Below are 25,984 nucleotides of genomic sequence, written 5' to 3'. Positions count from 1 at the left end.
TGTTAGTATGGATAGTTTGTGCTGCAGAGACACAGACTCTCAAGCTATTTAACATTGGCAGCAACTCTTCTGTCTTTTGGTAAAAGTGTTATTCAGTATGACAGATAATACCATACCTTACAGCTGCTATCATTGTAGCAATACCATTTGTTATTGGGATTTTTGGCATAGGCAACATAATGCCCTCCTCCCAAAATTCCTGTGTGGCACTGAAAGAAAATTGCCCATTGACTTAGTGATTTTTTGCATCTCCTACTTCATAAAAGACAAAACCCCAAGATAAAAGTGGGAGAATGGAGCAAAACTAAAGATATTCTGTCGCCACTGCTAATAATGTATATGAAGCCCAAAACTCCAAGTCTAGCCACAAATGAGCAACTGCATTAATTATAGTTTTCCATCAGCAGAAATTTTCAAACAAAAATTCTTAGGTGTTTTGCTCCCTTGCTCCTTTTGGGAAATGACTAGTATAGCAAAGCTACAACTCTTTTTAAAAAGAGATTTTAATAACGAAAATTTACTTTCTTTTAGAAAATACATAATCATTAATGACTCTAGACAACTGTAAAAAGCCTTACCGACATGGCATAAAGATCATATCGAGCATCTGTGAAATCCTCTCCATCATATAACTTCAGCTTTTTTTCTGGGAAAAATGCATACATAAATTACGATGCAAATTATTTATATTAAATCGCTTTAAAAAAAGAGATCAAAAAATTTAATTCAAAAATTTTATTTTACCTCATTTTCATCAAGTAGAAGGGGCATAATTTTGAAATAATTGTGACTGAATCCATGAAAAAAAAAATATAATTAAAAAACTTCCAACAGGCAGTGATCAGAAACTGCTGTTCCTGAACACCATTTTACTGTGATAAGCATATTATTCAAGTTTTTCTCACCTAACTCACACATGCCAGAGCCAGTTTGAGATTGTCCATTTAACAGGCTGTGATCACGCTGTGAACCATCATCACCACCTGCCCTGCCCTCAGTGACCTCAGCTGTGGAAATGACTGTGGTAGTAGTGGTGGTGGTGGTGGTGGTAGTGGTGGTATCTTGGGTGGTGACAGATAAACAGAATGACTTTTCCATGATCTCAAAAACTTTTGGCTTTCTGGGTGCTAAGTATTTTGTAGGATCAAAGTCTTTGCGTGGGAAACGCACAATCTTGTGGGACTTGACCCATCGTCCATTGAGATACTGGAATCGTTTAAGATTAATCACCTGCAAAGTAAAGGAGATTGAAAATCATGACAGTGATCCACAGAGATTATCATTACTAATTCACTTTTTGTTCAACAGGCAGGAAAAACAATACTTGAAAAAAAAAAAATTTAAGCAGTTAAGCATTCTACTGGATATGCATCTCTTTTCTTAATAGTCTTCCGAAAAGAAGAAGTCTGCATCTTTACACATATGGCTACCAACATTAGTGGCTTACAAGTACAGACAAGAAACATAGGCTTACTAGAACAGGTGGCAAGCGCCAAATGTCCAGTTTCTTGGAAGCTAAGCAATGCTTCTTGCAGTGGGAACAATAGTAAAGTTCATCTTCACCCAGCTCTTCCTCCTTTGTAAATGCTTGCAGACAGGTATCAAGGTCAATGGGGTCAGTCTGCAGCCGCCGGCTCTCCTCCACACTCTCATGTTCTTCAAAGTACTAGAACCACCAGGCAGACTTCACAAAATTCAGATATGACATTCTTCATAGTACAAAGTGCTGGTCTATGTGCATTGGGACACTTTTGAATTGCTGTTAAGTCTGAGAGGAAGAAGAGCTTCCACTTACACGATTTTGAACTGTTGGGGAACAAGGACCTAAAGTATATGGGAAGAAAGGATTGAAGAGTGAAGATTACTGCCTGTCTTTTGGTTGGAGAGAGCTGAATGTCATTACTTTCAAACCACAATGCTACTTTGTTGAGATCTTCATGAACATTTTCAAAAAGTTTAGCAATCAAAATAAATCACCTCCTTCTGAACGTCAGTTCCATCTTTAAAAATGCGAGATATGGTTGTGAGTGAGAAAACTATTGAGCTTATAGTTATTGAGCAGGATGACATTACTGAGCATTAGCACTATACTTATTTACATAACCACTGCAACAATGGTCAGAAAAAATAAGCTGATTTCAGCAAATTGTTAAATCAAGGAACATGGTGACAATCAAGAAGCTACTACCCACCCTCTCCTGTGAGGTTTGATAACGGAGGTGCAAGGCTGTAGGTTCCCAGTCAATAGCCAGGAAGGAGCCACTTTGTCCCGCTTCAAAAATCTCTGCATTACAATCAATCCTACAGCCTCGACAAAATCTGCAGAAGAGAATAACAGAAGAAATGAGTTTTAATAAACAAGTTTACCAAAAAAGTTTAGTAAATGTTCTTCTTTATCTATCTACACACATGTGTATATATATATAAATTGCAGCCCCTTTTACTGCAATTAAATTTAAATAATAAATAGTTGAACATCACTAACCCAACTCCAACTGTATTAAAACATATTGAAGGGTTTTTTAAAAAATATTTTAACCTATAACAAATCAGAAATTTGAACTGAAAAATCAAGTCAGCGATCAGTGAGGTTGAATATGCATCAGTGTTGCAAACATACATGTAGATGATATCTTGAACGGTATTTCAAACATTACACATGAAAGATCTATGCATGTTTGCATCAAAGATATTTCAAAAAGAAGAAAGCCGAGCAATAAATGCTCCTCATTGTCAATGACGATGTCTGGAGGAAAGTTCTGCCACTAACCAGCCACCACTGCCTCTACCTGCATTGCCCTTTCCTTTACTTTGGTTAATGACCTAAACTTTTAGTTTCATCAGTGCTTATTTATAAGGTCACTGTTATTTTATATTATGCTGGAATCACTGATATTTATATGGTATAATGTGTCCATTATTCCCTGAAAGTGACTGTGACAAAGCAGGAATTATTTGCATAGGGATAATGGAGCAAGAACTTACGCTATCCAAATAATCACTGCCCAAAGTATATATTATGTAATAAATATTAATATGTAAAACAACAAAGCTCAACCTCTAGATCTTTCAAATAGGCAATGACCAACTCACCTACCTATGTTTATGTTCTATAGACATTTGGGACATGTATCTCACCTGTTCTGCAGGCAGTTGGGGCATGTATCTCACCTGTACTATGGAAAGTGCATCATGTTCCAAGTTCATCAGTATCAAGCACACTTGATGTAACTCACCTGTACCATGGACACTTGGCACATGTAAAGCCATCCTTCTGTACAAGCTTCAGGGTGAAAGGGTACTCATAACCCAAACTGTCATCACTGTAACAGTTCATAGAAAGGCTTAATGGAATAGGTTCAAATTACTTTGGTCAAACTCACAGTCTAGTGACAATGAGCACCTATGGTCAAACTTACTGTTTAGTGACAATGGGCCCCTACAGTCAGTCAAACTCACTGTCTATTGATGATGAGCACCTACATTCAAATTCACTGTTTAGTGACAATGAGTACCCACAGTCAAACTCCCTGTCTAGTGACAATGGTAAAAAAATCTAGTAACAATGAACAAAGAAGAATAGGCTACAATAATAATAAATGCAAACTTTATAAAGGGCATACTCACATTCCTAAGGAGCATGCTCTCAGAACAAGAACGAAACATGGACAGCATATGAGGGACGGGAAACCAAACAAATAACATATGAACTATAAAAGAATAAACAACAGTACTAATGAAGAATAAAATCAAATATAGAAAACACAAAGAACCAAATAACACGAACAATGACTGAGAGTAACATGATATGAATTACAATTAGGAAGTGAAGGTGGAAATGCTGAAGAAAGTACAGCTAGCCTTCAACTAAGGAAACAGCTCAGGGATGTGATGATCAAGTTTTTAGGGAACCAGTTCAAGACTACAGAAAAGCACTGGGCCATGAAACTTGCATATCCACACATAAGAAATCCATTGTCAGAACTGGAAAGACATTCTTTTACCTCCCTGGAACCTCCTTTGCCTGTGATCCTGACAATACAATCAACTCCCGAGGCATCCTCATCATACACACACACAAAACCAGACACTTGCTTACATAGAAGTGGAAGTGTGATTAAGAGAAAGAGAATACCACCAGACAAAGTGTTTCTGGAAATGTGGGTCTTAAGGCCAGGCTTGAAAGCATCAGAGGTGGAATGTGTGGGAAGTGATGGCAGCAAAGCATTACAGATACAGATACAGAAGAAGAAAAAGAGAGGTGCCCAGACTGAATCCATTTGATAGGCAGCCCATGCATTAGCAGATCAGACCTGACTGAACAATACTGAGCAAACACTGCTTTTCATTGCATTGAGCATGTGTGTCACAGCTGTGACAGAGCCAGATCAGCTTGGTCACACCTGACAAAATGACAGATCTCATCATGAAGCACACGAAGGTGCTATAAAAAGAGTATTATTATTTGGTAGAAGTGATTCTACCTAGTCATCACCTCAAAAATTAAATCTCCCATTCTACATCACTATCATTACTATTGTTATATACTTTCCATTACAGCCACACTATGAGTGCTAATGACAAATGAGATAGTCCTGACAAACTGCTCTGATCAGTAAGAGAATGAGTAGCTTGAATGTGATGGTCCTGAAGCAAGTTGTGCACTGAACAGTTCAATTGTAAATATAGGAACCAAACAAAATTCTGAAAAGAAAGCATTCCACCATCTCTAACATACGATGTATGTGATCTTCTGCTTGAGCGTGCATACCAGTCCTGAGCGTGGTTTGTTGTGCGCTGCTCACTGGGAGGAAGTGGGCTGACTAGACGTGCCACCTGAACCCACACAAAATGGTACAGGTCCTGACATGTGGTGTTCTCATCTCGTGGAATGATAATAGGTGTGCCAAACAAACTTGGACGCGTCTTTTGCGATGACAGGAAATAGACATCCATAAGCACCTGCAAAAGGACAGACATAAGCAATGATGGTAGAAAAACCTTGTACAGTTGCAGCTGACTTTTGTATCATGACATTAAATAAATTTCAGCATTTCAAGCTATGTGCCTCTAGAAAATTTATTCCACTTTTGAATGTAGCAGTTCCTTTCCTAGAACAGTAAACAGTTAAGAAGAAATTTTCAAAATAACAGCAAGTCCAGCAGCAAACTATCAATCCTACTGAAATGTCCATGCTGAGTTTTTGCCGCTAATCCCTGAAAACTGAATTTTCAGTGCGTCAGGATTAAGAGTATCAAAGTATTCAAAGAAAGAAAGCCTCCTATCAAACTGAGAGACAAGCATGAATATAAAATAACTTACCATTTTCCGATGCACTCCGATCAGAAAATTGTCAAAAAGTTCTAGTGAGCGCGTAAGGCTGTCTGAAGTGCTGCTAATCATGCTTGGGGTTCCAGCGTTTAAAGGTGAGTCTTGACCTCCTAGTGCTGGTGCTTGAGACAAGGTGTACTCAAGGGCTTGGTGCTGTCCCTGCTGATAATGGTGGGGCAGCTGACCATTAGCCATCTTGCATGGGGATAAAGAAGTGATGCTGCCTGACATAGTTTCTGACAGGAAAAATGAATTGCATCACATTTCTTGATGGCTTCTGGATGCAAAAATTGAAGATGATGGGTTAAATGCAGGCAGCCGAATAAAGCAACAGATATAAAGGCAAAATAATCAGCATCCTGCCCTAACATCAGTCATCTGTGTAATAAAATCTGAATGACACCCTCAAATAATCTTTTGTCTCTGACTCTTTCACCTCCACCTTTCAACAGGATTTTTGTAAAAATTTACTGTGCCTTCAAGATTCTAGAATTAAGCATGGTATATACAGCAGGATACTTCACTGTAAGAGTGAAGAGCATGAAGTGGAGAACATATACACAGTGGACCCGCCTCATCCACGTGTATTATAGGAGGTGGGCTACTTTTAAGTGGTCCACCGTGTACAAAGTGCGCTGAAGTTAATGAGGAACAGAAGGTAACAGACCATGGAAAGTGGTCTCCTCTCCCTGACCTTGTACACAAAACTACTTACTTGGGAAATAGTTCAGCATCCATATCAGCAGTTCTATGAAATCACAGCCTTCTTTTCTGACAGTTTTTTCATGGTAGCAGAAAAGAAATGCTGCTTTTTCACTAGTAACAGTTCTAACTTACACATTCACTTTTTCGATGCAGCATACAACAATGCTTCTAAAAATATAACTTGCCCACAAAAAGAAAGCTTACTTGTAATTTTGCCACGCTGGATTTCGTTCAGTCCGATGCTTTCTTTGGTCACAGCCTGGCAATGGTGTTCTTCTTCTGCTGACATCTGGGGAATTTCTGGAGGAACTGGCAATTCATAGGCATAAAGAGTCCCTCCCAGAAGTGTTCGAATCTTCTGCTCATCCTTGGGTAAAGTCTGATATCAACAAACAAACCAGGTGAACAGACATGGTAATTAAGAACTATGGATTATGCCCTTATCAAAAGGACAAAACCAAAACCAAACAAAAAAATAAGCTTACTGCAGCATAAAGATTAAAAATTTATGCCAAAGTCATACAGATTTCTCCTCTGACCTATTTCTCACCTTTACAATGGGTCCCAAAACTTCTACCAGGAGAAGCTGTTCCACTGGAATGCCAGACAAAGAGCACAGTTCCCTTTTCAGAGCTTTGTACTTTTCATCCATGTTGAGCCGTAAGCCATACTTCACTGGAACTGACCCATCCAGTCTGTTGACTGTAAACAGAGAATCTCCAATGAGCAGCAGGTTTCCATCAGCCATTACGCTCGACCATCACGCTCACAGACACGCATCCATACTTTCCATTACTGGCTTTCTCATCTTGTGGTTAAGAACCAATGACCAATTTTCTACATTACTTCCATCCATCGAACACCTAAGGCTTTTAGCAGACAGGAACTGTGTTGGCTACTACTTTCAGAACTGGTAGTCCTCAAGCCCACAAGGATTGCAGTCATTAAAAAATTTTTAAACCATAAGGAGTGTAAGGAAAAAGAAAAAGAGATGAAGAGATTGACTTCATACAAATAAGGTTAAAAACTAGAGAGCTCAGCACTCACCAAGAATCTCTAGATGAATGCAAGAGTCCATTGGCAGAGGCAGCGACAGGTAGGAGTATGGGTCAAAGCGTACAGACACCTTGCCACACTCTTTGCACCGCACCTGTGACTTTAATTGCCCATGGAACAGGTCGACAATCAAGGACTGGTTCCGCAAAAGGTGGTTCTCCCATGCCTGCAACCATCCTTGACTTGAAAATAACAAAGAAAATGTAAACTATCTGTGCAAAATTTCTTCTGCAAGCATTCTGCATTCCACTGTCTTCACAAGTATGTTAAGCAGACGTCGCTGAGAGAGTTCTGTTTTCTCCCAATTCAAGCACTTCAAGTTGATTCTTCTCTTACTGTTTTATTCACTTGGGCTAGAATGACGAAGGCTGCTTTTTCTTTTTTCACAACATGAATGTTACACTGAGCAAGTGAAATAGCAGTGTGTGAGAAGTTCAAGTGTGTCTTCATGATTACAAAACAATTAACACAATCTAGCATCCTACACTAAACAGAAATTAAGTTCATCAGTGTGTGAGAGATTTAAGTGTATGCTCATAATTACAGCAAAACTTATATGGATATAAAATCCTACACTCAAATGAGAGCTATTTAACTAACTGTGATCATACCAGCAAGCTGAAGCTGAATGCTTACTTTGTTTAAAAGCTCGCATTTTCAGTGAACGGTAAAGAAGCAAAATCTAGTGCATTTTAAAGCTGAATCATTTCTCTACCAGTTACTTTCGGGTTAAATGACATGATCCTTATTTAAATTCCTTTGTGGTGAAATGAACAAAACCTGACAGACCACATGGGTCGATGTTCCACACATTTTCTGTCAGTTTGATGCAGCAAATTTATCGGAATTACTGTGTGTCTTGGGATTTTCCTGATTCTAGATAATCTTTATACACATTAGGATGAGTACAGTTTACTTGTTAGAATTAATAGCAGGAAACTTTTATGTGCATAACAAATTTTCACTGTGACTCTACTTCAGAAATAAGCGTTTGAAGGGCAAATTCAGGTAAGGTGATACATGTGAAATTTCTATTTTAAAAATATACTACTTCCTAAAGGTAAGAACAATCAATCTCTGCTAAATGTGATTATCAAAATTTAAATTATATTTTTGCAATATATAATAATTTTGTATTAAATAGCCCAAAATCTGGCAACTAATGGAGACAAGTCTGAAAGGCAGATGACCTTCCTGAGTTAATATTAGTGTCACACAGTGATGTAAATAAAAATGTAAATAAATGCAGAACACACCTCTCTTGCCACCACCTCATCTGGCCGATCATCACTGTCCTTAAGTTCAACATAAGGCTTTTTGTGAACTCTGTAAGCATATCAAAAGCATTCATGACTTCACATTTTCTAAAATTGCGTAGAAAATTAATCAGACTGGTCAATCATCATCATCTGCACAGTGACTAAGGCACTGATCACTCCCTCTGACCAAGGCACCCAATCCTCAATGTATTGATGACAAGAGCTTTAACCACTACACTGGATGGGATTGTTTAAGGACAAGCATAAAATCTGCATTACTTCTGCACTATTAAAACTGATAAAAATAATCTCGAAAATTGTAAGTTATGCTGATTTTTTAACTTGTACTACTACAGTTTTACCTGTTAAGATCCTCGTGCAGCCCATCTAACAAAAAACTCAGAAGTTCTTGAGAGTCATGCTGCTGAAAGCCATTAAACCGCGGTGCATACTTTCCAATTGTCCACTAAGACACAAGAATGTAGAGATGGTCTCCAAAACTTTGAACATAAACCTGGCTAAAACTGCATAATCACTTCTAAGACATTTAAATACATTTTCTTCAAAACTGCGTTTGAAACAAAGATTTTTACCCTTAATCCCTCCGCCATCACCCACATCCCCACCAAACAAATCATCAGCATGGTGTACAGCAGCGGTTCTCAACCTGCGGAGCGCCCCCCATGGGGGGCGCAAAGGTGGTCAATTTTTTAAAGTTTCTTATACCGGTATTAGGGAAATTAGCTTACATTGCTGGCTAAGGGGGGCATGCAGATGTACCTTTGTTCGTCAGGGGGGCGTCACAAGTAAAAGGTTGAGAACCGCTGGTGTACAGGAATATCTTCGTACCAAATCAAATGACAAAAACACCTACTAAATTTTGCCGTTAGTGGTCAACACCAGGGTTTTTGGGGTTTTTTTTATCTTGTAATTGCTGTTATGCTATTCAATAATGTTAGCAATGCCTGTTCTAAAACAGCACAGTGTTCAATAGCATGATGACATTTCACCACCATATGGTTAGCCACTCACCCTGAGCTTGAGTGGTGCAACTGTCCGTGATGTGCCACTCCAGAGATCTTTTATGAGCTCCCCGTAGCGCTGGGCAATGTGGCCTTTCATACCCAGGGGATTGTCCCTTTGAAAAAAGCAAGAAAGGTTTGGAAATGGTTAATCTGAAACAGCTGAGGAGTGTCTCTACTACTATGCTATAAATATGACTTGGATTATGTTTCTAAAAGCATGCTACCTGTGCAGAATGACCCACCTGTTTAGTTCAAAAAGATGAAGATTCCCAGCAAAATACTGTGTGAGAGGCCAAGTGTTGGAGACACACTGTAGGGCTGCATTCATGAAGCAAGTGTTGCCTAGATTGTTCAGGCCTGTAGCACCTTTTGTGGTAGGGACTACAATAAAATAACGAAAGTTTCAAAAACAGCTTGACTAATCCTTCAGTGCATGGAGGTATCAAGTCATTAGCATGTTACAAATTTCTCAAAATCTTTAAATGAATCTGACTACCATATGCTTATTGCTGGTGCAGTCTAATGATAACAAGAAATGTAGGCCAATGGCCTGTAATGAACTGCAGCTGGAGGGCCACAGGAGATATTCATGGCATCTACAAGCCACTGGGGGTGAGGCTGCTGGAAAGGGTAAAAGGTGATCAGTCTCTGATCATGAGGCTATGTTCACTGAAAGAGACTTTGATCCTCATAACCTTTTCTGATTGTTTTGTGAGAGGTTTTAGGGAGCCGCACTGGAAATGCAAAACAGTGAAAAATGTAGCACAGCCTGTGATTGTGGCATATGGTGAAGGTAAAAAAATAAAAAAATAAAAAAAAAATAAAGGAAAAAAGAGGGAGGGAGTGAAGCAATAAAACTTACTGTCATCCTTTTTCAGCATTTTATTTTTTGCAAGTTGAGACATTTCTTCTGGCCAAGTGAGATCTTTGTTTCGCACTGAAAATAAAATTGTGATGTCTTTTTTTAAAAAGAAAAAATCCAAGAAAAGACAGATTTATAGCGCTTCTTGCTGCAAGGATTCTTTTACTGTTCTGCATTCTTAGAAGTATGTACTTTATACAACCACAATAAATTATAAGTTCTGTGGTATCAACTTTTGCTCAAACAGCACTACGACACAATTTGACCAAGCTATAGAATACATGATCGATGTTTTAATGTTTTTGGTCAAAGCTAATACAAGTAATGGACAACTTACAGAGTGGGGTGTTCAGTGAGAATTCAAAATAATCTGATTCTTTGAAGGTAAGTTTTAATATGTAATACATTCCAAACTTCGAATTTAAAATCGTTTGGTTCTTTATAACTGACTATACCTTCTATAAGAACCTGCTGGTTGTCCTCTATAGCAGCTTCTTCTACGGTAAGGTTTTCATCATCAAGTAGTGTCATGCTTTGCTGCACATCAGCATTCAATTATTAGTCCCTTATCCTAAATATATTTGAAACCACAGCTTTACTCCGATTACATTTTTTTAGCAAAGTCATCATCAACATATTACAATGACATACTGAAATATTGTGTCACATTTTCTAAACACTACAGTCCAAAAAATGTCCTTAACTACTATTAACAGTTTAGCTCAATAACAGACCAGACTTACTCAAGTTCTTGCAATATATCGCGAGAATATTTTGTTATTCTCTACATGAATTTATCTCTACTAAACAAGATAAAAACAAAACGTAAAAAAAAAAACCAAAAACAAACAAATATTATGCACTGAGTTGTTTTTTTTAATTTCTAGTTCAGAACTTCTGCACCAAAATAGCAAGTCAGCCATTATTGTGATTGACTACCTCATCTTTAGAACTGATTTTCCACAGCCTGATGTCCTCTCTGCAGAAGCGAAGCTTGGAACAGAGGAAGTCATAGACCTGCTGCAGAGTGTGCTTGCGACTGAAGGCTGCTGTGTATGCCAGGTAGCGACGTGGAGTTGCAGGACTGTTTGCAAGGCCTGTTAGCCAAACAAGAGAGAAGTCTTTTGAACAGAACTCACATCTGTCTTCCACCATATTTCTCAGGTTTACTTTTGTCAAATATTTGCTTCTAAGAAGAAACAAATGAAATATCAGGTTGTTTTGTCTTTTATTACTTTATTCACTGGAATTTTTAAGCCAAAAGCAAAAATCTAAACTGACAATTTTAGCAAATATTCTTTTGAAACTCACTTTTGGAGTTTACCTAGAGACCATAATAAATGTGAAAATGTGAGGCTCAAAGGATCGCCACTAAAATCTGATCATGATAACAGAGATTCCACTTACTCCATGCCATGCCACCAATACCAGCCATCATGCCAGTAATGGAAGTGGCAGGCTGTGGTCGTTGACTTGGCATCTGATGTCGCAGCAAGCGTACACTAATTGGGTACAGCTCTAGACTGGGAGCATCATCTTCTTTAGTTCTCTGGATAACCTAAGAGACACAAAATATTACAGGCCAGGCTTATCAGATGGTATTCTTCTTCCATAAATTTCACAGACAGGTGGATGAACAATGTATATGCATGGATATCTGTCTCTCCAGACAAAATGTATCAGGAAGTATTTCTATTCTGCCTACCTGCTAAGCGGTTCAATTTAAGGCTTAAGATATTTGTGCTGTAAACATGCCAGATTCTACATCAAACTTTATGTTTATTCAAGTATAATAAATATTTTAATATTGGTGATACCTTTTTAAGATTCCACTGAACATTTGTCAACTTTAAACACCAAACTTTTATTGTCTGTCAGGAAAAATTCAATCTGGAGGAGGAAAGTTGGGGGTACTTATCGGACCAGAGGGAAACAGTGAAGACTGACTAAGGTAGAAGAATTATCACTAGCGTAGCCAGCACCTCGTGTGCTCCTCAACTCCCTCCCCTGGGTTGAACCATTCTTTCTAGCCATGAATTCTATCTTTACCCTTCATAATTTATCCTTCATGCTTAACGAATGCAAGTCAAACTACAGCAACATCAAGATGATTAAGGATAAAGAAATTTTTACCCTATGGTTGCCACCAGTATGAATTATGATACAAAATTTCTCAATATATTGTCAAAATCAACAGACTTACAGTTCTAGGAAGGGCTGGGGAGCCCCCATACCAGCTGGCAAGGGCTCGCCAGATGGGTTCTGGAACAATCTCAAAATCCTTGCCCCTCACCAGCATGATGTCTCGCCTCAGCCTGCCACCCTCATTTGTCAGGGATGAGAACTGATGAGCACAATCATAAAACATGTTCAAGTGCTTCTTTCACAAAAGACTTGATAGGATGGATCAGTCATACAAATAGACAACCAATCATGAAAGTTGGTAAGACAGGATGAAAATATTATTAATCCTACCCTCACGTTAATCTTAATCCCTACCTTAACCCCTTTCCTAATCCTAACCCACCAATATACTTACTTTTAATCTCACTTCACCAATATACTAACCTTCAGTCCTTCTCCAAGCCATCAATATACTAATTCTCAATCCTAATTCTAACCCATCAATATGCTTTGTGTAAGTATAAACCCTAATTTCTAATCCAAACCCACCAATATACTAACCCTCAGTTCTAATCCTAACCTCTTTTCATCTAGCTCCTTGGTTCCCCATGAATCCAGGCACATGCACACGATGTGCCTGCAGAAGAATATGAGATTTTTCGCTGCCTGAATATCTGAAAATCCCACAAACCTTATTTGGTGAGGAGGCTAAAAGAGGACTATTGTCAATGGCTGGCGGTCGCTGGGGGCAGGAAGATGTCAAGGTCTTGCGCTTCATCTTAGGTGAGGTGCTTGGACTATGAGGCTGACTGCCTGTATCTGGGGGATTTAAGCCATGCTTGCGCACAGGACGAGTAGAATTGCTCACTGCTCCTCCAATGCTGCTGCTGCTGTTGTTGTTGCCAGATTTATCAGATGATTTCATGCCAATCATAATGACATTGTCATCTTCCCAAGCAAGGGAGGACCCACCCGAGTTCTTGCCCTTGGCTATCCGATGTTTTGGTGTAGAGGTCGATCCATCAAGCTGCAGAAGAATTTGCCGAGTTTGATGTTTTACATAACTGAATATTCTCAGACCATGACACAAATAATCCGTTTGCTGCAGTCAACCAAAAACTTGAAAATACCAAACACTTTCAACACCTCTAGCTAATATCTGATTCCAAAAGCCCAAACACTTGTCACAAAATGTACAAGCAAATAGTCCTGTTCATTAACCACAAAAAGTCAAAGACATGCAACATGACCATCTAAAAATAGAGTTAAGTAACGAAAGTTCTGGTACACACAATTCAACAAAAAGGTTAAGCAAGCCAACAGTAACCAACAAGTTTAACCATTAACAATTAAAACCAGTATTTTGTGAAACAAGAATTATTTTACATTGTGTCTTTCACAATTACTGTCTGGCCACTCAAAAACATTGTGTAACTGCAAACAGAAATAAATCCTATAATACATGTAAAGCTCTTGCTATTGCAACACTAATTAAATCTAATTAAGTCTGGTCAAACAATGGCTCTATAAGTCATTAGATCTCCAAGACTGCTCTGGATCATGGTTATAAGAAAGGAGGACTAAAAAAAAAATTAGGGGATCCTAATGCCATCTATTACAACTGACAATGGAGGATGAATAACAATTTCACAACAAATAATAACACACCTGTAAAAGAAAATCTTGGATTGCAACTAGAAAGTGAATGTTCAAGCCTTTAGGAAGACAATCATAGGATCATAGAGGGTTTTCCAATGAAAAGTAAATAAAAAGCTTACCTGTATATTAACATACTCAAGCCAAGCAGTGTACCACTGCATGCTGATGAGGTACCACACCTGACCAACTTTTAGGGGATGTCGAGATTCCCTTTCAAGCCAATTCCTGTAAAATCAGAAACTGATCAAGTGATTTCAAAGGTCACGCATGCACATACACCTATCCACCCACAAGTATGTGTTCCCCATACATATCCATACATACATTTGTGGAAAAAAAGAGTATGGGAAAGAAATTTAAAATAACACCTTTACCAAACTGGTAGCTGTCTGGTTCCAAGTCACCTGGTTAAGTTCTCTAACCAAAAATAAATCTTTAGAGTGAAGTTTAAAGCTGTAATATGGCAATAAATAACATACATAGGGTATCATAACTTACTGGATAATTTTGCCTTCCTCTTCTCGATTTTGTGGCTTGAGTCCTAACACAATGTGGCAAACCTGGGCAGTCAAGATAAATTCTGATGTTTCAAATGACTCTAGTACTTCCAAAAATGAACTATTAAAATCTATTGCAAAAATGTGTCACAACTTTTTCAACAACCCAATAGTTAAAGTGAGCTTATACTGACTGTAGACTGAGTAGCTTGCAACTGTGCCAGCCTACAATCATTAGACAGCAACAAGCTTTAATTAAGAAAATATACAACCTACCTGACTAAGAAGACTGAGAAAATCATCAGTAAGGTTGTTGTTTACTGTCCACATCAAATAGTCCTCTAAGGAAATGGATCCACTCTGCAAATGATAAGGAAAATAAAGAGGAAAAAAATAGGAGTGCATTTCTAAATTGCGCAGGAAAAAATCACTTTGCATGAACTGATTAAAAGAGCTTCTCAGTCTCAAACAAAACTCTCCTCAAAAAGTGTGTTTATGGATGCCTGTGTGCAATAAACAAAATATCTGCAAAAGAAAAAGATAAATAATATTTTCTGAAATGAAGAATATTTTCCCTATAAAAAAAATTAATTCCATAAATATTCTATTTTACTAAATATTATTCACCAAAGAAAAAAGCAAACTTTTATGAGCTCTAATGAAAACCAAGTTTATTTCACATAAACCTTCAGAACAAATAAAACTGAGTGACTCAAGGTAGCAAATCAGAACTTTTTTTTTAAAACACACCTTACTGTTATCATGGCATGATAATATCTCCTGGGCAACGGTGTCTGGATCCAGCGATGGAAGGTCTTGATCTGCCTGTCAATATATACCAAATAATTCATGTTTTACAGGTGTTATACACTTTCAAAAATAATCACAGGTTCCTTAACTGGAGACCATCGTAGAGCTTCATTCCTGACTGCTTACCAGAGTTTCTGGTGAGTTGTATTCATTGCGAACAATGTGCAATGATTCCAGCATCTCCATTAGTTCCTGCTTGTTTAGCTGACCATCATGGTCCTTGTCAAATACCTTGAAACAAACTGAAAAAGAAGCATAACAGTTATCAAGAATGACCACTCTGGGCATCCCTTCCATTAGCTCCTTACGACAATCGTCTTAATTCTCTCATTTCATACATTTCTACATTGTTCTTTTTTGAGAAGTACATTGAGCTCACTAACCTGTGAATAAATGCACTATATAAGCATTTGTTATCATTAAAAACAAAACCAACCTGTTCAAAAAATGTAACATTCTCAACACGAAGAAAAATCCTGCCATAAATGTGTTTCAATGTAGATATATGTGTGTGTATACGTAGGGGGAGTGGGGTTTATACTGAGCCAGCAACTAAGGCCATATTATTGCAAGCAGCAAGCCCTGTAAACAGATGCCAATGGCAGAGAAACAACAGCATGCCTGAGAAAAGAGCTGAACCCATGGCAGTTAACCCTCACTGTATTGGTGACAGACACTAATTTTTCTGCCACCAGACCACCCAGATGTGTGAATGGACCCCTTCCCCAACATGAATATAAGCAGCATAAAACTCGCCATCCACCCACATCCCACACACACACAAAAGCCAATCCATTACTAGTTTATAATTTTCATTCTAAAAACATTGAAAAACATTTTTCACTTATCATCCTGTTTTCAACATGTTTTGATAATTAAAAAAATTCATCCTCAAAACATGACTGAGACTTGAACTCAAAGATGTAAAGACTACAAATAACTAAATAAAGCATAATTTACATTTTTGCCTCTCTGTGTCTGGGCCTCGGCAACAGGCAGATATCCCACATGCCATTTCCTTGAAATCAATGTGGTTGTCACGGTTCTCATCGAAGGCCAGGAACAAAGCTGCAACCAGCAAGGGCAAAATGTGAAAACTAATCACACTCCTCACAACTTTTACTCCTGTACTCAAAGTAAGCAATCTTCATGGTTCAATGTTTAATACCCTCTTACATTTGCAGAAAACAAATTATTATTCAGCCTCTATTTTTGAATATCTCCATTTTCCCATGGTAATGACGTATCATGAAAAGTTTATGCTTCACTCCATTTTTCAATCTAAATTAAATGTTCTTGCTTAGGCATCTTTCTCACATTTTTTTTTGCAGTGAAGTAACACAAATGGTCATACAGTAAAACTTCCCTATGCTAAAATTAGACTTGCTAAAATCGACCAAACCCCGGTCATAACTGAGAGGGGTCTTCAACCCATTTGCTTTCATTCCATGAACCATGAATTCAAACACCTACAGTCAAGCTCATTTATTTAAATGTTGAAATTGGAGCTCTTAATTGTCATGCATTTCTTTTTGTCATTCTGTCTGATTAACCCATTGTTGTGTCTTGTTGAAGATTTACTTATTAACTCTCCAGTAAGAGCAATAAAAATACACATTTATCCTAGTAAAGAGAGGTTCTCTTAAAATGTAATAAATGTATTCTTTTAAAATGTGATTTCTGCAAAAGGTCACAGTCAGGCAGTCACAACAATCACATTTTTATAAACACACAGCTTCTGCAAAAGGCTGTAAAGAAGCGTAATCGACTGATGTGAGCTGGTAAACGAGAACACAACAATGAACAATATACAATATATGTTATTTTTCCAAAAAGTCATAATATAGGGTAAATGGTTGGCCAGAATTAGCCTATTTTAAAATGTACTTCATTTTTATCAACATGCAACTTCTGCAAAAATATTGTAATAATCCACCATCTGTCCATGGTAAGCTGGGATGGAGAGGTAGTCATAATAGAAAAGATGTTCATTTGGTCAAATACATCCATGAACATTTTTGGAGGTCACAATATTAACTATCAATACAACCAAAATGGTATAGACTTACCATCACACAGGGTATCAGGCACTGGTGGGCAGACATGCTGCCTAAAAAGGTCAAGATCAAACCGACCAGTCTTGGACTGAGCTTTGATGAGCCAGTATCGCTTTTCCAGCTCAATGATATCAGTTTCCTCCACTGAATATCACCAAAGTTGAACACATAATACCAGTAAGTAAACAGTCATGGAAAGCATGTATTTAATTATGGAAACATTGCAATTATAATTATTCATTCCTTAGATTTGTAGTTTAAGGTATTACTGGGGTTTCTCCAGGGTTTTAGTCACCTGGAGTGAGCAAAGAAAAATGCATCTTAGCTCAATATCCCTTGATATATATCCTCCTTTTGTAAAAGGCAAATCAGAGGACCTTAAAGGAATGAGCCTATAAATTCTGTTAATTTAAAAAATATGTTGAGATCAAGCTTGTTGTGAAAATATGATACTTTAGAATAATCAAAATATTACAGAATTAAAAACATGTTTTGATAAGCAACCTATTTATTCATAAAGCAGCATGTTTAAAAACAAAACAGCAAAAATGTTCTGGGTACTAAAAACCACCACGCCTCTCTGCCTTTCCCTTTGGTATGTTACTGGGCTAATAAACTCAATGATAATGATGATGATGGTGATGATGAGGAGGATAAAAAAAAGTAGTAATAGCAGTAGTTAAAACAAAATGGGTTAATATAAACTGCAATGACATTTTCAATATTAATGACAGGAAAAAAAAAAAAGGTTACCACACTAATGCCTCATAGATACCAAAACCACAAATATGAGGAACTACTTTTTAAAAATAAATATAGTGAGCTTACAGTGAGTGACCCCTGCCAAAGTTTGGTAGAATGTAGGTGTATCCATCTCATTGGAAAGAGAAATAAGACTTTGTTCTGTCAGCAGCCATCTTGATATTATGGTGGCATCAGGGTGTTCTCGTATCCATGCATAAAACTGTTCATAGCTAACCTGGTCAGACTGTAATGATTGGAACAGAAGTAAGCTTGCCGTCTAAAATTTACTGACAAACTGAAATTTTTATTGTAAATTCTCTATCCGATATTTATTAGATGACATTCACAAAGGAGATAATAGGCTACCTCTGTTCTTTAACCATCAAATGTTGACTACCTGACAGTGACCTAGTATATGTCTGGTGTGCAAGGCACTCCACTGGTCAAGTGAGCAAAAGCCTTTATACAGATATAAAAGCAACAGCACAGCCAATACACCAGTTTTTCGACTACCACTCAACCCAACCAAACAGGAGAGCAGTTTCTGATCAGTGTTGAAAAAAATAATTTACAATAAAAATTTCATTTCTTCTTCAACTTTACCTGATGGCATGACCATAGGAGAATAGAAATCTGAAAAAGGAAAGCAAAAACAAATCTCCTGCTTATCACATCATGGCATGTTGAGGTGGGTCCAAAAGTGCCAGAATAGTAGTGTGTACAAAATAGAACTTTTAATAGATAGAGCTGGAATGTCAACTGATAACAGACACAAAGTTAATTAACACTACATTAGGACAGACTTGTTGGAATCACCCACACATCCTGAGTGGAAAAAAGAGGCTGAGGAGAAAGACTTTTATCAGCACCTTTAACGACTGCCAGGATTTGTGGAGAAATCTCATCCTGATCAGCCCCAAGAGGTAAGAAAATGTGGGCTCAGCCATATGCACCCCCAAGTAAATGTGAGGTCACCAACTGGTCCTGCAGTTGAACCATGTCATGTCTTCTAGAGGCTGGTAAGGCCTGAACTACCAAAGGATGCTGTGGCAAAAGTTACAGGTGATTTTTTGCTAAGAAACAGGGTGAGTTATCAGCCACACAGAATCATCATCTTGAAACTGCAGGAAGGCTGAGTTAGCTGAAAGTGCATGAAACTCAGAGATCCCTGCTGCAGGCTAGGCCAACAAGAAAACAAAGCTTTTTCCATGACCCTATAAAACAGCACTAAAACCAGAGGATAATAGGTCATAGGTAAAATTTAGGTAAGCCAAGAGCCAGACCAGGTTCCAGATCAGAAATATGTGGCAGGCCACACTTGAGAAAGGCTAGCCAGCAGATTAGAATCCCACAGATCCAAATGATCAACGGTAGATAACGGCATCCCCCTGTAGCCTTGTAGCACCTCTAGGGACAACTCCACAAGATCCATCATCCAAGCTTTTTCCCATCTCACTAGAGTGATGAGAAGCATCATGCCCATTGACTCCTGGAGTATGGTCGGAATATGAGACAGCCGAATCGTGGAAAAGTGTACGCCATCATTACATCCCATGGAATCAAAATCAATTCCTAAAGCCTGAAGGTCTGTCACTGAGGACATGAATGTTGGCAGCTTCACATTCCAGCAAGTGGCAACTGGCAAGTGGCTGGTAAAATGTCAGACATGTGATGAAAGACTGCATGGAGCAGGACCCACTCCATGGGAAATCCCTACACCTACTTGTTAAGTGTTTGGCAAGGACATCTGTGACAGACCTTAAACCGAATCCCATGAAGGCTGTCTGAGAACTGTTACTCACTTAAATGAGGAAATGCCCTGCACATCAGGCACATACCAGCTCACCTTCAAGAAGTCAACTTATGATAGAGAGCATTTGTAGCTTATTATTTCCTATTATCATGTCATCTGGTAAGGTCAAAGGAGAACTTCTTTCTCAAACAATTATAATTTTTGTTGTATACTGTAAGTCACAATAAAAATACAGTAAACTGACATCTGTGCTTATTAAAAGTAGATGGCTACAGGTAGGAGAAGAAAAGCTAGAATTTGAGCATTTAAAAAGTGCTGAAACCAAAGATGCTTTTCTAATTTTTTTTTCTCCTTCCCACTTATGTGTGTGCACATGCATGACAACAGGGAGAATAAGAATTTGAAAAAAGTCCATAGTACTGCACTGTCATTTCAAGTAATGAAAAATCATTTCTTTCACACATAGTTTCACATATTACTAAGCAAACAATTACCTCTCTGAAAAGACTAGACAGGGCTGGTGATACATGTCCCTCAGTCTCCAGTACTTTACGGTCCATCTCATCTTTTTGGACATAACTGTAGCTTTCATCCGCATACATGCCAAAGATCACTGCAAAGATGACAGTTATTATGGATGTCAAGCATGTCATTTGTGACTGTCACTGTGCATGTGACTGCTGTACTTACAAGCCCATGTGTATGTCTATGACTAATGTTTGCAAGCACAGCTGTTTTAATAGTATTCCAACCTCTAAGCTGACAATGGCTGAATAGTTCAAAACTGCAAGCCATGACAGACAGGCCTGCTGTTAAAATGAGAGTGTGAAACACAATCGAACACTCCTGCATGTACAGAAAACAAAATTCCTAAGTCCATCACTTTTCTTTTCATGTAAAAATAAAAACAAAATTTATCACCTGTCCCCTAGGATGGCAAGAAAACAATTACTTTCTATAAAAGCCTCTATCCCTCCACACTAGCATATATCAAGCAATCTCAAAACAACAACAGACTGTGTGATCTCTTTAAAGTCTTATTCTTACATTTGATTCTCTCCTCTCTAATGCCTTTGGTCAGAACAACCAGTCCACACAACAAATCTTTGAAAGACAGACCCTTTGAGCTTCCTCCAAATCCCTTGTATATCAGCTGAAAATAAACAAAACACACATGGCCAGACAGAACGTTGTAATCAGTCATCAATCCCTAGATACAGAACTGGGAATCTACTGGATTGCTCATAAGGCAAATTGTAGTCATGCTTCTCACTTATCTTACAAACATCTTTATAGCTGATACAAGATTCCTCCCTTTCCTTATCAGGTGGGCCCTGTCAGCTGCCGCGTCTATCCATGTACTCTCCCAAGGACAGGAACTGGTCAAGGGACAACTGACTGACCGATCTTCCTTACCAGCTTGAGCATACTCTTTTGGGTAGTCTTTTTAAGATGCGTGCAATTTATTTACTACTTTTTCCACACAAGAAGACAAAAGGAAAGACACAAGAAATGCACTGCACAGTCTGAGTGCACCTGGACAACACTGACCAATCTCAGAAAAACATAATAGCTAGCATTTTGAGAAGCCTTATGGCTATTTTTGCATAACTATAATGTTGACATAGCAGGCACAAAGTATTAAATCAAAACACATACCTGAGCCAGCTTTGGAGGAACGCCATCCCACAAAACTTCCCTAACGAAGAGGTTCTCTGTCATCCATCCATTTAGAGTAGATGCCCTTTTGAAGGCTTCTTTCAGCCTCTTTAGCTCTGCTTCTGTAACTGTTTAAAAAAAAAACCACATAAACACTTAGTCCTTCTTCCTCCTTGTATCTAGGAATCAGCTTGAAGTCACAATGCTTATAAGATTCCAGATATATCACACAACATTTGCTGAAAATGCAGTCAAAATTCCTGAAAAGCCAAATCTATTGTAACAGATTTAAAATGCTAACATTAAAAAGAGTTTATTTTAATAATCTAGATATTTTTCTAATGCAGCTTTAATTGATAACAAGATTCATCACAAGCCACAAACAAAAGTATTTTTCAAATGAGCACAATATAATGACAAAAAGTAATACTTTGCATGGTGAAATGAAATCTGTACATGGACTGGAACCATGTCTGGTCAAATGCATCAAAAAAAAATAAAAAAAAAGGTCATGCATGAGTAGATACAATGGGCCAAACATTACATAAAATGATCTTATTCTTAGTTGTCTGTCCAGATGCAGCAAGATGACCTAAAGAGGTATTGATTCCTGGTCAAGTGGAAAAAAAATATTGAAAAGTATTTTCCAGAAATCCAAATAGATATAACAGAGTGAGTACAAAGCATGCAGTCACTGCTGAATACAAATCAACTGCAATACACACCTGCATAATGACAAACCAGAACTGTACCTGAGCCATAAACCCATGACAAAATGCATATTCTAAGGCAAAGATCTAAACAAGGCCAAACGATGAGATTTGCCAGGCATATAAATGAAGCTTATTTGTCAGTTATGCAAGATTATGTAAACAAACCAATTTACTGTTATAATACAGTGTCACCATGTGTTTCTTTCTGTTTCATAGTTTGTTTCAGATCTAATATCTCTGATAATGTAAGGGTTCCACATCTTGTGAAACATCAGTAGGTTCTTCCCACTTCTCTTTTGAATCAAAAACTTTTTCAAACACTCATCATCAGCATCACCATTTCTGGTGTTTTGTCATCCTTTCATCTGAAGTTAATGAGTATAAAGTGTGTGGATCTACAACAACCAAACTCTGAGATGTATTGACTATTTTTCAGACTACACATTCAAATCGGGACAAAAAGGATGGATCTGCACATTTCAAGTTTTGTGTCATCATAAACTTAGCAGTAAGCATACAATTTCCAAAGTAAAGCATCTGTAACAACATTGACTATTGGCAGGAAAAAAATGATAAAAGATAAAGCATAATGTCTTGTAACTATGTTGAATGCTGGCCTGCAAGGGTATGCAAAGGCAGCACAAACTACAAATTTAAACGTAAAGGGTGACAAATGCATGTCTGGAATTTTCTGGGCACAACAATATTTTTACAACCTCTGGCTACACCGCAGCATCTGGTAGTTTAGTTTTCAAGTTATATTTATGCCCTACTTGCTTGTTTAATGTAGGCATTTAAAAGAAGTGGCTCAATCATTTTCCTTTTTCAAAATAGTAATAGACTAATACATATTCTAATAAAGTTTTATCTTCACATTGCATTGTGCTTAGAAGGTAGGATTTGTGTTAATCACTGTCCAGACAGAAACAATGCAAGAACAGCATCTTCAAAAATGAATTACCTATTGGTAGTTCACATTCCATCCTTGACATTTCAAAACTAAAAGGATGAGAATGATTGATAGCTGATATTTTTAATCTAAGACTGGACTAGCAGGCAAGAGCTAATGGAATATAAGCTCTATAAAAAATAAAAGACAATGGTACAATTCTGACATCTAAAATATACACTTCAGCAAACAAAAGAATTTTAGAAATTGAAAAAAGTTAACAGAATAATTTCTTCTTCTATCAATTTCATGTTACATTGGGAGTCTGAGATTGTAAACCTCTCAGTTGTGAAATAATTTTTACCAATTAAGTGAATGAAGTTACAGAAATCAATCATAAATTTATAGCCCAAGAGATCAAAAACCAAGAAGATATCTATGGATATTTATCCTATTTCTTTCTAAGAATAATAGTGTACATGCCTCCTTCTGATGCAGAGACTCCTGGCATTTAGAAAGATAAAAACAATAAAATCCTTATACAACTTGGACTCTCTTGACTGACAGAATACATCTCATGCATATATATCAACACTGACATTAAAAAAATACACTACTCATATCATACACAACAGACCAACAAACCAACCAACCCAAAACACACTTTATACAATTGAAACAAAAGAGGACATATAAAAGCCAAAAATGTGTCACTGGGGAGATGGGTGGGTTGGGGGTTATTAGTGTTTTACACAGAGCCAGCAACTAAGGCTATATCAAGGCAAGGCAGCCAGCACTAGAAACAGATGCCAAGACAAGAGCTGAACCCAGGACAGCCAATCTTCACTATACTGGTGACCGGCACTAACCATTTCACCACTTGTCACTGGGGGAGGGGAGGGGGGAGAGGAGGTGGTGGGGAAGAAAGAGAGGTTGGTATGAGCAGGGGCAGAAGAGGAGTGGGAGGGGGGGCAGAATATGCATAGTAATGTGATATAGAGTTAACAGTAATCTGGTATAGAGAATAAGTTTTTAAAAAATTTTCTGCAGTCACAGTCACTGGTGAACTATCACAACTAATGTCTGTGGCAGAATCACTTTTAGAAACTGATGACTAATAAATGAGCAGCAGTAAAAAACGACCTATTTGCTAAATTATATGTTTATGCTGTGCTCTTGGCCTTTATATAGAGTACTTTTAACAATTTATCTGGTGACCTACATATGTGCCCAACTCAAAATCTGTCTCTCCTTATCACACATGTCTGCTCAGTGTGTAACGTCATATACCCGTTATTTTGACTTCTTACCGATGTGACCTTTCTTACAAAAAGTGTGACTTGCATGCATGGTTATAAACTAAATAATCAGTGGTTACAACAAGTTATCCTGAAAAGTAGAGAGAACATGAACACAATTATGCTGATGTTCAACATAAGGTATTATTTTACTGACCCATTGATGTTACACTCTGTTGTTAAAAATAAGTCATGCTTATGCAATGTCATATGATGATGATAAAAAAGCTGGTTTCAAAAACAACTGGCATTTCTTAACACTACCTAGAACAAGATTTAGACAACTCCAAGTGGTGTCTGAAGCATATGTGCTAAAGCTTGTTCCCTTTAGAAAAATGCTTCATTGTGCAAATTTGTATTGTCTACATCACTCGCTATTAAGCCCTTTAAAACATGATAAACTAATAAATAAATAATCCTTTTAAGATATTAAACTACTGCATTCAGTTTCTGTTTGAAATCAATCAGCTGCAACTACTAATGGTAAACATAGCATCAATAGTCTTTGTTTATCCTGTTTATATTAACTGTTTATCGTAACACAATGATATCTTTAGCAGCAAAGATGTACAGTGCACTTCTTGCTTAAGGTGTGATGCTAATGCAGTGAAAAATGGCATGGTATGATACACCTAGGAGGTGTAATTCATGGTGTTTGAATGAGAATTGGGAAGGTTGAATACTGCTTGAATGCGAACTTAAAATGGCACATGTCTTTTAATCTGTCAAGTGCAAGTGCCTAGATTTTGCAAAATCAAGAAAACAACTTTGACACATTTGTGCTATTCATAATGTATTATATTTAGATAGCACAATTTCCTGATGTTATGACAGTTGTGTAACATTGTTGTCATAATGGATGTTGCCGTTTGTTTCTGATTAAGCGGCCCGTCAAACTTAAAATACACATTACAAAAGCGCATACACAGTCTTTATATAAATTCACATATGGGGCAGTTCAAAAAAATGTTGCAATAAGCATTGCACAATTTTGGCATGCGTATCCTGCACGACTCTCCCTTTCAACTAAAAACCGACACAGTTCTGAAAATAAATAAATAAGAAAAAAAGAAATGGGTCAGGTCAAAATGAAGCACCAGATATAAGGACCACGATTTGATAAATAAAATAATCATTAATTCCATGCTTACTGTGTATACCACTATCGTTTGATGGTGATTGGGCGGAATAAACGTCTTATGCATATTAGCTCCAGCGGGTCATTAGTCTATTTAGCGAATATTAAAACTGATGACAACAAAAAGCGTTCCCTACCAACGCAACAGATGAACATAAATTTCGATACCTCTTTTGGACGCATCCTCGTAGGTTATAAATGCTAATTTTGAATCCTTTCCACCCATGGCTAGCACTGTGCAGGAGCGTTTTACGAGTGTGGTTGAAGACTGTTCATGACAGACGATATCGTATTTGCGTTTCCGTGTCAGCCATGCCAGATCACGCGACAGTTAATCAAGGCTTCGAGATTTTACGAGTTGTTTCCCTTGTGCAGGCTGGCGTAACAGGTTTTTGTCAAGACGGG

At 37.7% G+C, this 25,984-nt stretch overlaps 1 protein-coding gene across 5 annotated transcripts in view; it reads right to left on the bottom strand.

The window, feature by feature from the left end:
- LOC112562872 (ubiquitin carboxyl-terminal hydrolase 32-like) overlaps positions 1-25,918 on the bottom strand; it is a 34,284-nt gene extending 8,366 nt beyond the window's left edge. Inside the window, exons 1-34 of one of the 5 annotated variants that reach the window (XM_025236445.1) lie at positions 25,748-25,918; positions 21,542-21,669; positions 20,930-21,035; positions 20,377-20,495; positions 18,214-18,373; positions 17,398-17,529; positions 16,289-16,396; positions 15,455-15,570; positions 15,269-15,343; positions 14,795-14,878; positions 14,520-14,581; positions 14,141-14,246; positions 13,749-13,796; positions 13,054-13,389; positions 12,442-12,582; positions 11,646-11,796; positions 11,178-11,359; positions 10,694-10,775; positions 10,239-10,313; positions 9,619-9,757; positions 9,384-9,489; positions 8,714-8,817; positions 8,349-8,418; positions 7,084-7,258; positions 6,587-6,738; positions 6,241-6,415; positions 5,323-5,567; positions 4,739-4,962; positions 3,237-3,323; positions 2,193-2,319; positions 1,475-1,666; positions 906-1,230; positions 579-646; positions 117-209 (exon numbers count right to left, since the gene is read on the bottom strand). In XM_025236445.1, the coding sequence (XP_025092230.1) occupies positions 117-209; positions 579-646; positions 906-1,230; positions 1,475-1,666; positions 2,193-2,319; positions 3,237-3,323; positions 4,739-4,962; positions 5,323-5,567; positions 6,241-6,415; positions 6,587-6,738; positions 7,084-7,258; positions 8,349-8,418; positions 8,714-8,817; positions 9,384-9,489; positions 9,619-9,757; positions 10,239-10,313; positions 10,694-10,775; positions 11,178-11,359; positions 11,646-11,796; positions 12,442-12,582; positions 13,054-13,389; positions 13,749-13,796; positions 14,141-14,246; positions 14,520-14,581; positions 14,795-14,878; positions 15,269-15,343; positions 15,455-15,570; positions 16,289-16,396; positions 17,398-17,529; positions 18,214-18,373; positions 20,377-20,495; positions 20,930-21,035; positions 21,542-21,669; positions 25,748-25,805 (4,551 nt within the window). In that variant the 5' untranslated portion in view covers positions 25,806-25,918. The remainder of the gene's footprint in view (positions 1-116; positions 210-578; positions 647-905; positions 1,231-1,474; positions 1,667-2,192; positions 2,320-3,236; positions 3,324-4,738; positions 4,963-5,322; positions 5,568-6,240; positions 6,416-6,586; positions 6,739-7,083; positions 7,259-8,348; positions 8,419-8,713; positions 8,818-9,383; positions 9,490-9,618; positions 9,758-10,238; positions 10,314-10,693; positions 10,776-11,177; positions 11,360-11,645; positions 11,797-12,441; positions 12,583-13,053; positions 13,390-13,748; positions 13,797-14,140; positions 14,247-14,519; positions 14,582-14,794; positions 14,879-15,268; positions 15,344-15,454; positions 15,571-16,288; positions 16,397-17,397; positions 17,530-18,213; positions 18,374-20,376; positions 20,496-20,929; positions 21,036-21,541; positions 21,670-25,747) is intronic. The other 4 variants (XM_025236447.1, XM_025236446.1, XM_025236448.1 and 1 more) reach the window with 4 other exon arrangements.
- Between the last annotated feature and the right edge of the window lie 66 nt (positions 25,919-25,984).

This window comes from Pomacea canaliculata, linkage group LG4 (genome assembly GCF_003073045.1).
Source record: "Pomacea canaliculata isolate SZHN2017 linkage group LG4, ASM307304v1, whole genome shotgun sequence".
NCBI classification, from domain to species: Eukaryota; Metazoa; Mollusca; class Gastropoda; order Architaenioglossa; family Ampullariidae; genus Pomacea; species Pomacea canaliculata.
Note: the sequence above shows the minus strand (reverse complement) of the source record. Positions and strands in the feature narration are given on the sequence as shown.